Below are 12,549 nucleotides of genomic sequence, written 5' to 3' on the forward strand. Positions count from 1 at the left end.
CCTCATCCTAAGGGATGCAGGGGCATCCCAGCAAGGACCCTCCTTGGCTCGCACCCGCAAGCGCAGCTGAGGCTGCTGACCTCCGGCTTGTGCTGCCCGGCTGCCGCGCTGTGACACGCTGCTCACTGCTGCTCGGAGCACAGCGTGAGCAAACCTCAAGCACACACAAGATGAAAGCGTCAGGAGAACGGGCAAAGCCAAATGCTGGAGAGGGGAGGAGACAGCACAGACACCACCTCACCGGGAGGCACCGGCCCACACCACAGCTCGCAGCTGGTAGAGAGGATGAGCACAAGGATTAACCCTCACCCTTGCACCTGGATAAGGTGACATGCCAAGGTGAAGGCCCTGCTCTAATCATGCTTCCCATTTACAGTGATCCTGCACCTCAGGAACCCAACCAGTCAGGATCCCAGTGCGAAAGGGTGCACACCTGAACCTGGGCACTGCTGGCTGCATACAGCATAGATCACAGGAAGCATTTATTAATAACTGATTAATGTTCAAACAGGTCTACACCAGGTGAGGCACTAATCCTTAGATTATCAGGTCAAAAGGACACAACACCATGGTACTGAGTTAGCCTGGTCTGGAGGGACTGCTCTGGAGATGAGTGCACCTCTGTGGTGCACATCTGGATGGGATATGTCACCGCCTTCCCCCTTTTCATTCTGCTGTGAAATTAAAGCATCACCTCATCTCCCCTCTCCTCCTCCTGCCCCATCCCACAGGCACACATAGCCACCCAACCCTGTTAGAGGCACACAGTGCTTTGGCTACACAGCACCATGCCACGGAGCACCTAGGAATGGGAGCTTCTTTTTCTTCCTCTTCTTCTTCTGCTGCAGCTGCTTGAGGGGCAGTGCCTGCGGGTCAGGGTCAGAGCCTGACCTGTCGCTGGGGCAGGCAGCAGGGTCCATCACTACAAAACCAGTACTTGCGTCCCGAGCCTTGGATGAGGGTTGTGCTGCCCGGCCCCCCCAGTGCGGTGTCCTTTGTGCCGGTGGGGTGCTCCCCATGCTCACAGGCAGAGCAGCACCTCTGTGTCCCAGCACGCTGCCCAAGCCCCCTGAAGCTGTGTCCAAGCTCAAGGCTGCTCGTCCCTCACCGTGGCCCTGGCCGGCGGGACGTGCTCCAGGGGCCGCATCCCCCCCATCAGCTGCTGCCACGTGCTTCTCCTGGCGGCAGGATCTAGGGGCTAAGCTGCTGTCCTCAAGTTTCACGCAGCTCTGGCAGGCCTCAAGCAACTGAGCATGATCCAGCAGCCCCGGCGGCCCTTCCCCAAGGTCGGCTGGAAGGACAGCCACCGCACGGGATGCCTCTGCCTGCTGGAGCAGGCCGGCCACGGCTCTCCGAGAGCTCTTATCACACACCATCACTGCTCCTTCTTCACCCTTGGCTTCGGGCAGGTCTTGGATATACTGGGTGCACTTCGGGAGGCTTCCAGTCACCACCTCGCTGGGGATGATATCTGGATAGAGCCCAGCACACGGGGCAGCTTCTGGCACGTCCGGGCCGGCGGCACAGCCCATGGGAGGCTTTGGTAAGAGGGGAGCCCTCTCATCGGCAGAGCTGGAGCTGTGTGTCTGGAAGATGAGGTCGGTGACTTGCCTGCAGCAGTTTGCAAAGAGGCCGTTCCCCATGGTCACGAGCAGCCCGGCTCACGCAGCACCGGGCGAGCAGAGCTCGGGTTGTTCACACACGCACGCTGAAGTCCCCGCGAGGCAAAGCTCCCACGCGGCAGCCGGGACTGTCTCCCAAGGAAGCTCCTACCCGGCCCCAGCGTGGCAGGACACGGACGGGGCTGCAGCTGTGCCCTGCACACCCCAGCTCACGTCCCGCCGGGACCGGGCACTGGGCTCGCTGCAGCCCCCATCCGCCGCTCACGCTGCCATGAGCTCCCCGAGCAGCTGGAGCTGCCCTGTCCCCGCCGCGCCAGCACAAAACCAGACGTGTCCCTCCCAGGTTCCTCGGGCACGCTCGCAGGGGGATGCCGCCCGGAGGGGGATATAAATAGCCGGATCTCGAGGGCTGCACCAGTGCAGCATGGGACCAGTGCTGGAGCGCTTCAGCGCTGCCAAACCTGCAAGCAAGTGCGATTCATTGAATTACAAGGCGAGGGCAGTTACTATGGCACGCCTGGGCCCAGGCACAGCCATCCATACTAAGCAGCCAAGCACAAAACAGGCAGGCACTGAAGCAGGGACCGGTTTCCAGCCGAGCTCTCAGTCCTCCCAGCCTGCTCCGCCGTATCAGGCACCAACAAACCACAAAATCATACGCAAACCCCCAGCACCGCTCCTCTCCCGCACTGCTGTAAGGAATCCTGGCAACCAAAGCAGGGATTATGGAGCTGGAGGTTTCTGCAGCACCCATGGAGGCTGCAGCGCAGGCCGCAGCATGCCCGCAGCGAGGCTGTGCCGCAGCCCGCTCCTCGGGCCCCCCGTGCACCAGCACATCCCATCCACACACTGCCCCAGCTCAGCCACCGCCACCTGGGTCCCTTCAGCGGTCCCGGGTTCCTGGGACACAAGCGAGGAGCCGGATGCTCCAAGCACAGGATGTGATGTGAGTGCTGCCGCCTGGACCTGCCTGGGAGAGCCCTGTGCCTGCTCACAGCACAAGCTTTGGCTTCCTTGGCAAGTCTTGGAGCGGTCAACACAGCTTCGTGGATGGGAAGGGCTGGGCTCTGCACTTAGCAGAGGGCAAACACACCGCATCCCCAGCACAGATATACCCAAACCAGAACAAAGCCAAGACCACGCAGCTCACACGAGCACTTGCTCCGGGCCAGCGCCACGCACACGATCCCACCTCCAAAGGCAGCCCTGGGAAGGCTGAGAGCAGCCCCGGATCCTCCATGCCAGCAAGCCGCCTGCACGGAGAAAAGCAAGAGCAGGCTGAAAACCAGCCCAAAAGCAAATCCTGGCTGGCTTCTGCTGTCCTTTTAGAGAGCAATCAGAGAAGTCTCTCCCACCCCAACTCATTAGAGCTCCTGCCCCAGTAACCAAGGAGCCCAAGGCACCCCCCATGTGAGCGAGGGCCTTGGAGCCCTGAGACAAGACCTCCGTTGGCCTCAGGAGCCAGCACCAACTTTCAGACCACACCAGCATCAGTAACTTGTGGCTTGCTGATGATGTTCGAAGGAGTTCAGATATCCTGATGAGGAGGACTCAAGCCAAAGCAAGTTCAGAGCAGACACAAAGGCTGGTGTCAGAACAGCAAATGCAAATTATGCTTTAGCTGAATAATAAAACACAAAAATAGTCTAACGAATGTAAGTAAATTGGTGGAATGAATAGGGATCAGCTCCAGAGAGGGCCCTGCTGGAAACGTTTCTGCAGGACAAGCTGGCAGGAGATGCTGTCCCCTCCACCTCCCCAGCGGAAACCACAGCTTCCCAGAGACCTCCAGCACCTGAGGTGCAACAAGCACTTCTTTTAATAAGGGCCCACGGTGAAGTTGGAGCTGCTCTACAGCCGTCATTAACTCAAATGGGCTGTAACCCACCTGTGGGTACACGAATAAGCACTGCATTTATGCTACAGCAGCTTTACCACACCGAGGACTGACTCGCACAGTGGGGCTGCAGCAGGCGGTGCTCTCCGGGGATGATAAGTGGGGAAGTTACTCATTCCCAGCTCTTGTGCATCCACAGTAAAATTTGGCTGGATAAACCTAAACAACTCGAGCCACATTCCAGCCTACTTAGAAGTTTGTGGCTTTTCTGTGCTCTACGGATAGCGGGACATTTGCATTGCAGCCATGCCCAACGGGGTCCCACAGCTGCTGCTCAGGCATTGCAAGCACTGAAATGCCTCGTGCTTTGCATCTGGCACCCCAGGATACCCACACCGTCCCCGCCACATCTGGGAACTACATTTAAGCCCATCTGTAAACCTTTGGAAACTTACTCCTGGATCTACGTGGCTGGCTGACCCTGCTACAGCAAAGTGCAATTCAAACACCACCGAAATGGGGAGCAAAGACTAGGGCACAAGGCAAAGTGCAAAGATCAGCTCCAACAAAACCAGCAACTGTTAGGAAAAGCACGTTTCTCGGATTTCAGGAGAGCCCAATGAAGGAATCACATTTCAGAAGGTATCAGGAATTAGTCAATAATTCTCCAAGTACGTGTGTTTGATTCTGGCACATACCTTGGTTTCAGAAAGCCGCTGAGACAGGACCATGAACTATCTGTTAGACCCTGCATGCAGCAGAACATCAGGCGTGCAGACAGAAGCACCACAGCTCCGCACTGTCACAGGGAGTCTCCAGCTTCACCCCATGCTATCACTGACACGTGTCACCACAACCACAGCGGCTCTAGAGAAAACTCCACGCAGCACAAGCCTGCAAAGACCAACTTCACCGCTACTGAGAGCCCTACGGAGACATCAACATGGCGAGAGCCCCAGAGGTGATGGCAGGGGGCTGTGGGCAGGCTCTGCAGGGAGATCCGATGGCTGTGATGTCCTCAGCAGCTCCCACTGCCTTCCTGCGTCCTGTGGCACAGATGTGCCGATCAGCCCACAGCCTCCCACCCGTCAGCCCTGCGCCAGCCGCAGGGAAACAGGCTGGGCAGCTGCTCCCATGGCTCTGCAGGCTGGGAACCTCACCCATCCCACAGAGACCCCTCTGGCAGGGCCCACTCACAGGGCAGCCTGCATGGCACCACTTGCTAACAGGCAACATCCCGTTACCACCTCCAGTTTCCCCTAAAGCACAGCAGTGGGAGGTCAGCTAGCAGAGAGCTAGTGAAGGAGGGCTGGATTCAAGCTAATCCGACCTGCAGGAGCTCCAGGCAAGGAGGGCAAGAGTCACCATCCTGCAGCTTCGCATCGTTGGACAGTAACTAAAGAGAGAAGGAACTCAGATCCCTGCTCATCCCAGGCTCACTGATGTTGAAGAGGTGGAACACAACAGAAAGCTCAACTGGCAAACAAGTATGTGCAAACTCCAGCACATCAGCCACACTCTTGTGGGAGGTGAGAACCAAGCACTAACCCTTAGACAGCCTTGCTACTACTGGCAAGAAACAACCTGCTTCCAAAAAGGCACAGCCATTGCCATCATGGGAAGAGCTACACTCTGGTTTTCACCCTTTGCACCCCATCCAAGCACAAGTGACTTTGGGAGGTAACATCATGCACTGGTGCTACTCCTCAGTCACAAATGAAAACCCCATGAACCTCAGGCCTCACAGGCTTCTAGAAATAACCACTTTCTAGTACAGCCCATAGAGCACGATGCAGGAAAGCAAAGCGCGCGCTGGTGAGCTGCCAAGCTCAGTCACCTACAGACGACGAAGACAAACACGGGGCTCTGCGACACAGCGCTGGGTTCGGTGTGCACGAGGCAGTTCTGGGGGTGGATTACTGAGGTGCTCCTGACCTACTTACACTTCCAGCTGGGAAACCCAGGAGCAAGGCAGAGCAGCCGCGTCCAGCGGGAGCTCAGCTCCCATCCCACCGGCAGAACCGCCCCGGACACCGTCCCTGGGGTTCCCATCCCCCTCATGCACAGATGCTGTGTTATCACGCTCCCTTCCTCTCCTTAACCTTGGAGCAGCGATCAGATTTCTCTTGCACAACATTGCTCCAATTCTCCCCCCAGAAGCCTGTTCCAGCTGCATATAAAAAACCCCGAGTGCCAGCAATTCAGCCCTTTCCAAAACACCAGCAAGCCTCCAAGGTCGCACCACAGACAGTGATAGCAGATCCCAAGATAAGGAATCAGCCTCCTGACCTTGGTACTAACACACAGCTACACTTGCCACCACAGCAGTTTTCCATAACCACCTGCATTCCCTGCTTTTCTAACACAAGACTTGCCTTAAGATATGGCTGCCTGGGAAGAGCAGGGATAGAGGCACCTAGTTATAAAAAGCAAATCTTTTGCCAAGGGAGGGTTGAAAAGCATTCTGTGGTAGCTCAAAGCCCAGCTCAACTTGCACGAGACAAACTTGTCTAAGGCAGTGACAACTGCAGGAACACGAGTAACCCAAGAAACACCGCACACAGTGGCCATCTCTTGCTCTCCTGCTAGCTAATAGAAAAGTAACTACACCCATAGCTGCCCCTGTCAGAAATCCTTTCAGGAAGTTCCTGTGCTTGTGCTTCTAAATGAGGACAGCGTGGCCTCAACAGTTTTGACTGTCTTGGAGACAGGGAGCAGCAGGCATCAGCCCTCCCGCCTTTGGAGGTGAAGAAAACACCTCTATAAGCGGGCAAGCCCTAATGTCGGGCAGAGCAGCGAGGTGCACTTCCACGCTGACCACTGCCCTCAGACCAAGCAGGATGCCCAAGTGCACTGGAGCGGAGGCCGGTTTTCCCTGGCAGAAATCGAGGCCAGGATCCAGAGCCTGGACAACACGGCCAGGCTGCCCCCAGCCCCACTGCAGCACCTCTGCCTGGGAGCCATGGGCCATAGCCCCGGGCTCCCAGACAAGACAAGAGCCTTGCTCCCGTCCTCCCCAGCCCCACGCGGTGCCCGTGCAATCCGCAGCGCTGATCCGGGGAGGATTTTTCCACCTCCAGCCGCCCCCTGCGAGCCAGCGTTTCACCACGTAACTCTTTAACCCAGCTGCTGGCACTGCCCTGCTTTAAGTCCCTGTGTGCAGGGGAGGGGGAGGCTTCAGCGCTCCCTACTCTTGAACCGCATCCAACCCGCTCCAGCACCGAGCCACCAATGAACTTTGCTTTAGGTGACAAACTTCAAACGCTCACCTCGCCCCCAGAGCAGGGGAGGGAGGAAGTGGCAGGTCACTCACTGAGCGCATACGGTGCCGCAGGACGAAGGCCAGCGCGAATCACGCTGCTGCGACCCCTTCCTCTTGTACGATAAAGACCACGGAAAAGGAGGGGCCCAAACCGAGTGCTCAGGACTGTAACCACTTGAAGACCCAAAGCACCAAACCCAGCACAGCCCAGGGCAAGGGGTGGCCTCACAGCGTCTGTGCCCGGAGCCCTGCAGCAGGCGCTGTGGTTGGTCAGGACGCGGGGCTGTGCCGCTCAGGCTCGGATTTAACGCAGGAACAGCCAGCGAGTAACCGGTTACACCGTGCACTTCCCAGCGGAGGCCCCAGAACGCCCCAGTCCTTCCCGGGAAACCCCAGCCCTCCCCGCTGAGCGCTTCCCCCCGCGTCAGTGGCTGCCGTACCCCGAACTGTCCGCATCACCCAGCCCGCTCCTGCCCTCCAACCGCCGCCAACCACCACGGCACGGGCAGCGCCCGCGCCCCGCAATCCCTGCGGCCCGCCCCGCGCCACCGGCGGCCGTTTTTGCGCGGGCAGGGCCCGGCCCGGCTCCGCCGCTCCCCAGGCCCGGGCGGGGAAGGCCGGGGCAGAGCGCGGGGCCCCGGAGCGGCCGCTCCCCCGCCCCCCGCGGCCGCGCGGTGGTGCGGCCCGGTGAAGGTGACCTTCACCGGAGCCCGGAGCTCCCCGCGCCGCCGGGACTGGCCCAGCCGGGACGGGACGGGGGGTGCCGCACGGCGCGGCCCGGCCCCCGCCGCCTCCCCCCGCTCCCTTCCCGGGCTCGGCCTCGCCGGGACACGAGCGAGCGGCGGCGATCGCGCGTCCCGGCCCCGCCGCGGCCTCGGGCTCCGGCACCCAGCGCTTCCCGGGGTGCGCGGCGGCCCCGGTGCTGGCTGCGCGGAAGCCTCCCCGAGCCGTGGAGCGGAAACCGGGCCCCGGAACGGCTTCCCCGCCAGGAACGGGGATCCCCGGCCCAAGGAGCCCGCAGCGCGGCCCCGCGGCGGGGCAGGAGCCGGCCCGGGCCCAGGCCGCTCCAGCGGGGTCCCCCCCGGCAGGACGCGGCGCTGAAGTTGTCAAAAGTGCCCCGGGATCGCGCCGCGTCCCCGGACCCCACTTCCCGCACCCCGCGACCGGCCCGGCGGGCCCCGGGCGCCCCGGCGCCGGGCAGAGGAGCAGAGAGCCCACACTCCCGGCACCGGCAGCCCCCGAACGGGCACCCCAGTCGCGGCCCGCGCCCCCCTGCAGGCCCCGTCCCGGGGCTGCTGCGGCGTCCCCCTTACCGGGGCGCTGCTGCGTCTCCGCCGGCCTCCTGCCGCGGGGCCCCGGCTGCTGCTCGGCTCCCTGCGCGGCGGCCGGCACGGCGGCCGGCGGCATCTCGTCCGCTTTAATGACCATGGGCCGCGCCGAGCCCCGCGCCCGCCCGCCGCGAAGGACAGCGCCGCTCCGCACCCACGTGCTGCCGCGACCCCGCCGCCGCTACGGCGCGCCGCCCGGGACAACCCCCGCGCCCGGCCGGAACGCCTTAAAGGGGCAGCGCCGCTGCCCGGCCCGGCCTGCACCAGCCGCCTTCCGGGTCGCCGCACCGGGACCGGGCTGCGGGGACGCGCTGCCCGCTCGGCTCCGCTCCGTTCGGCTCGGCCCGGTGGGGGCCCGGCACAGGGAGGCCCCGCGAGCCCCCGTGAAGGTCACGGGGCTCCGCAGTCGCTCCTCCCGCCCTGCTGCGTGCGACCTTCCCGCAGGCCGCAAGGTCGCGGCTCGGGCGGGCAGCGCCGGGGGGCTCGGTGCAGGGAGCGGTGTCCGGCCCTGCCCCGGGGGTCGCTCCCGCTGCGCCGAGTGCGGGGCTGCCGTGGGGCTGCGGTGTCCCCGGGGCAGCGGCGGGGACGCAACAGGAGCAGGAGCTTCTAGAGCCAAACTCCGTGCCCAGGGCGGGTGTCGGGGCCGGTCCCGCTGCCCTCACCGCTGGTGGACACGGGCTTCAGCCACACGGTTCATGGAACAGAGCTACGGGGGTTTGGGATGGAAGGGACCTTAAAGCTCCTCCAGCTCCAACCCTGCCACGGGCAGGGACCCCTTCCACAAGAGCAGCTTGCTCCAAGCCCCTGTGTCCAACCTGGCCTTGAGCACTGCCAGGGATGGGGCAGCCACAGCTTCTCTGGGCACCCTGTGCCAGCGCCTCAGCACCCTCACAGGGAAGAGCTCCTGCCTAAGAGCTCATCTCAGTCTCTCTTTTAAAGCCATCGCCCCTTATCCTGTCACTACAATCCCCAATGGATGGCCCCCACTTCCTGTAGCCCCCGTTAGGGACTGGAAGGACACTCTGAGGCTCCCTGGAGTTGTGGAGGGTCTTTGGCAGGAGTGAGCCCAGAGATGTCGATGGTCCATGGCGAAGGGGCAGGACAGGACAACCCTCTGCAGACCTCAATCTCTTTATTAAGAAAAAGGCATATTACAACAGCTCCTAAAGTACAGCTCCATACTCTAGTTTCTGGCTATTAAATGCGTTTTGAAAAGCACTTGGTTAAAAAGCAAAGTCGACGTCAGCATCGTCCTGGCGAGCAATGGTGTTATGATGGAGAACGAACATTCAGATCAAGCAGAGCAGTGTCAGACCTTTGGCATCGGCTCTCCCCAGCACGCGGCTTTCACTGTGCTCAGCCAAGCTCACAACCGCAGCCAAGGAGAGGCTGCAGCTGCCGGGGGCACAGGGAGCTGCACCCGGGGTGCCCCAACTTGTCCCCACCAGAGCCCTCTCCGGGGTCCCTCTGCCCTGGCACAAGTGGTGTCCCCCATGGAGAGGCCTCAGCAAGGACCAGACAGCGGTGACCCTGGAACACCCGAGTGAACACAGACATGGGGGAGCTGGGGTTCGGTGCCTTACCCCCATCCCCTGTGGGGAACAGGTCTGCTTTACAGGCAGGCATACAGACTGGGGGGGTCCCACAGCCCAGCGTCACATTCCTGCTATAGCTGCAATGGTGGGAAAGCTCCTTTGGAAGCTGCCAGCACATTGAGATCTATTGGGAGGAGGCAGGAGCACCACTGCTGCCATGGGGAGGGGGGGGGTGTTGGTGCACCCCTGCTCCAGCCTGAAGGTGGGAGGGAGGCAGGTCTGGCGCAGTGACAGTGCTGAGTGTCCTGCACCGTGTGCCCCCCTTTCCCACGGCTGTAGCAGGGAGCTGGGATGCAGCGATGCAGCATCACTGCAGGGCCAACCCTTGGGCAGTGCTGCTGGGAGGAGACAGAGGCAGGAACCAGCCCTGGGCAGCAAAGGGCAGCTCAGATCAGCGCAGTGACACGGTGCTGTTATCTGTGTGCTCCCACAGCCCACATCTGCTGGTGGGGTTCTGTGCTCATCGACCCCAGCTTCCTCCTGCTCACCCGGCCCAGCACAGCGGCATCACTGATCTTATCCACAGCATGAGGCAACCTCTGGGCGTACCGGAGTTTTCTCTCCCCTCCTATCACATTCCCCATAGGACTTGGCAGCCAGGCACCCACGGTGCAAGAGGGTGACAAGAACAGACGTGCACTGGGGCGGCCGTGGCATCGCTGCAGGCTCCTCACGGCTGCTGGGAAGCGAGGGCTGGTGTTCTCCAGAAGGGCAGGATGATGCCATGGCTTCACCAGGCAGAAAGAGCCGGTTCTTGAGGCTGCACACAAGGACCCCAAAATAGGCCCTGAAAATGACAGTCCCTCAGCGTGCTGCTGATTTACCTCCCATGGGGAGAGGGACCCAGCCAGTGCTGTGGGGCAGCTGCTCTGCTGCCTCCAGGGAGCTCACTTTGAGGAACTCATGCATGGAGATGCTCTGTGCAGAGCAAAGCAACCCCTGATGCTCCAGGGTGTCTCTTGCCATGCTGCTGCCAACTCACCCGGGCACACAGGCGGGACCAGCCTGAGCCCCCCACAGCATCCACCCCGCTGACACCCGTCACACTGCACCCAGCTCCGCTGCAGTGGGGGTTACAGGGCTCTGCCTCAGGTGAAGCTTCCCCGAGGCCGCAGGACCTGGCCCTGCTGTGCACAGCTCTTGTGCAGTGTGGGGAAGGTCCTGCAGCCTCCCGCGGGGCTGCGTGGAGCGGCTGCACTGCTCAGGCACCCTCACGGTGGGATGGGGAGGATGCTGCGGGGAGCGCTCAGACCCCCCCAGGAAACACATTCAGAAAATATGGCTTTTAATTAACAGGGTCAAGAGGGGAACTTCCCGGCTGGAGCGGGGGGAACGTGCACCAAGCCACCGGCTCTGCCTCCCGACGCCGCTGGCTCTGGCATTGGCACGGCGCAGCGAGCAGAGCGGGTGCAGCTCCTCCCCACCACCGCTCACCCCGCGCAGTTTGAGACATCGCTTCCTCAGCGGGCATTAGGAAAAACACTAATGAGGAGCAGGGAGCTTAGCAAAGCCAAAGCAGCAAACCCATGAGCGCTGCAGAGCCAAGGGGGGGCAGAGCGGTGCCGGCTCTTGGTCTGTGCGCAGAAGGCTCCCAGCACAGGCGAGCTGTACACATGAGACATTGTTTAACAACCGAGCATTATTGCTATGATCCATTTCCAGTCCAACCTTTCAGCTTTACATTAAGCATTGCTTGTTCCACAAAAAGCACGTGGGGTCAGCGGTTACACTCCTTGCTCTGTGCACCCTCTGGACCCCCAGGGGGTCTGAACTGACTGACTGCACCTACAGAGCTCGCTACACCCTCCAGGCTAAGGGCTGAAACAGCCTGGGGAGCTGCGGGGTCTGCAGGAGCCCCCGGCCCAGGGAGGGGAGCACAGGCACTGCCTGGGCTCCCGCTGCTCCGGGCTGTGGCTGACAGCAGCCCCCTCAGTGACAAACAGGAACGCTGTCTTCTTGTTCTTCCATCCTTGATCATTTTGATCCCTTTGATCATTTTATATAAATACAAAGATTAAAATAAATTATCTCAACATCGTTTCTATTACAATCATACAGTGTTTTTCCTTCAAAACGTGTGTATATATATTTATATATATATAAGTGTATATATAGCATCTCTAAAGCTCCCCCCCAAAAAAAGCAGCAGTGACTGAAGCAGGTACAGCGCGCAGGAGCTGATCCTTCCCGCTCCAGGGAAAAGCACAGGGATCACCCCACCAGCTCATTTCCAAGCACATTACATTGGCATGGAGGGGGAACTGGGGTGCTCCCTCTCCATCCCTTTGGGACCTCCCCCTCACCGTAGGCAGCTATTCCTGCACATCCAAGGGCCGTGGGGCTCGGGGCCTGCCCAGCCGCCCGCCAGCACCGGGGAGCACCGGGAGGAGGGGAGCAATGGGGGGCCTGGAAATGAGATCACTCCTTGAGCAAGCTGCTAATTAGTGGTGGGGAGGAAGGGATCCTGCAGCTCAGACAGGGTTGCTTCATTTACATACTAGGCACTAAAACTGCTGATTGCTAGGCAGGTATTTACACAGAAGAAGGATCAATGTCTCCCTCCCCTTTTCAATGCTCAGGTCAGTCATGAACACCGTGATCTTACCAATAAAAATGCATCATTCTCTATCGGGATTGTCTAGGGAGGAGAGGGGAAGGCAGCTGTGCACACCACAGCTAGCAGAACAGCCGAGCAGCACAGGGGCACGCGTGACCCTCTTTCATGTGGAAAGGGAATAGAGACAAATGCTCAGCAGAACCTCTCTGAACCTGAGAGAAACGAAGATTTCCAGAGGCCAAAACGGCACCTCCCCTGCATCACACCACAGGGACCAGGTGGCTGTGATGCTGCACCAGTGCAGTGCAGCACAGGCTGCCCCTTGCTACCCCACTCTGCCTCCCATGG

General features: G+C 60.7%; 1 protein-coding gene across 2 annotated transcripts in view; it reads right to left on the bottom strand.

The window, feature by feature from the left end:
- The window catches only part of CLUH (clustered mitochondria homolog), a 31,163-nt gene extending 22,932 nt beyond the window's left edge, over positions 1-8,231 (bottom strand). The window contains exon 1 of one of the 2 annotated variants that reach the window (XM_057420005.1): positions 8,035-8,231. In XM_057420005.1, coding sequence (XP_057275988.1) covers positions 8,035-8,149 — 115 coding nt within the window. In that variant the 5' untranslated portion in view covers positions 8,150-8,231. Of the gene's footprint in view, positions 1-802; positions 1,719-8,034 lie in introns of those variants that run through there. The other variant, XM_057420004.1, reaches the window with a different exon arrangement.
- Between the last annotated feature and the right edge of the window lie 4,318 nt (positions 8,232-12,549).

Source organism: Pezoporus wallicus, unplaced genomic scaffold (genome assembly GCF_028554395.1).
Source record: "Pezoporus wallicus isolate ANWC-B61680 ecotype Strahan unplaced genomic scaffold, APGP_CSIRO_Pwel_v1 contig_12814, whole genome shotgun sequence".
Lineage (NCBI taxonomy): Eukaryota > Metazoa > Chordata > Aves > Psittaciformes > Psittacidae > Pezoporus > Pezoporus wallicus.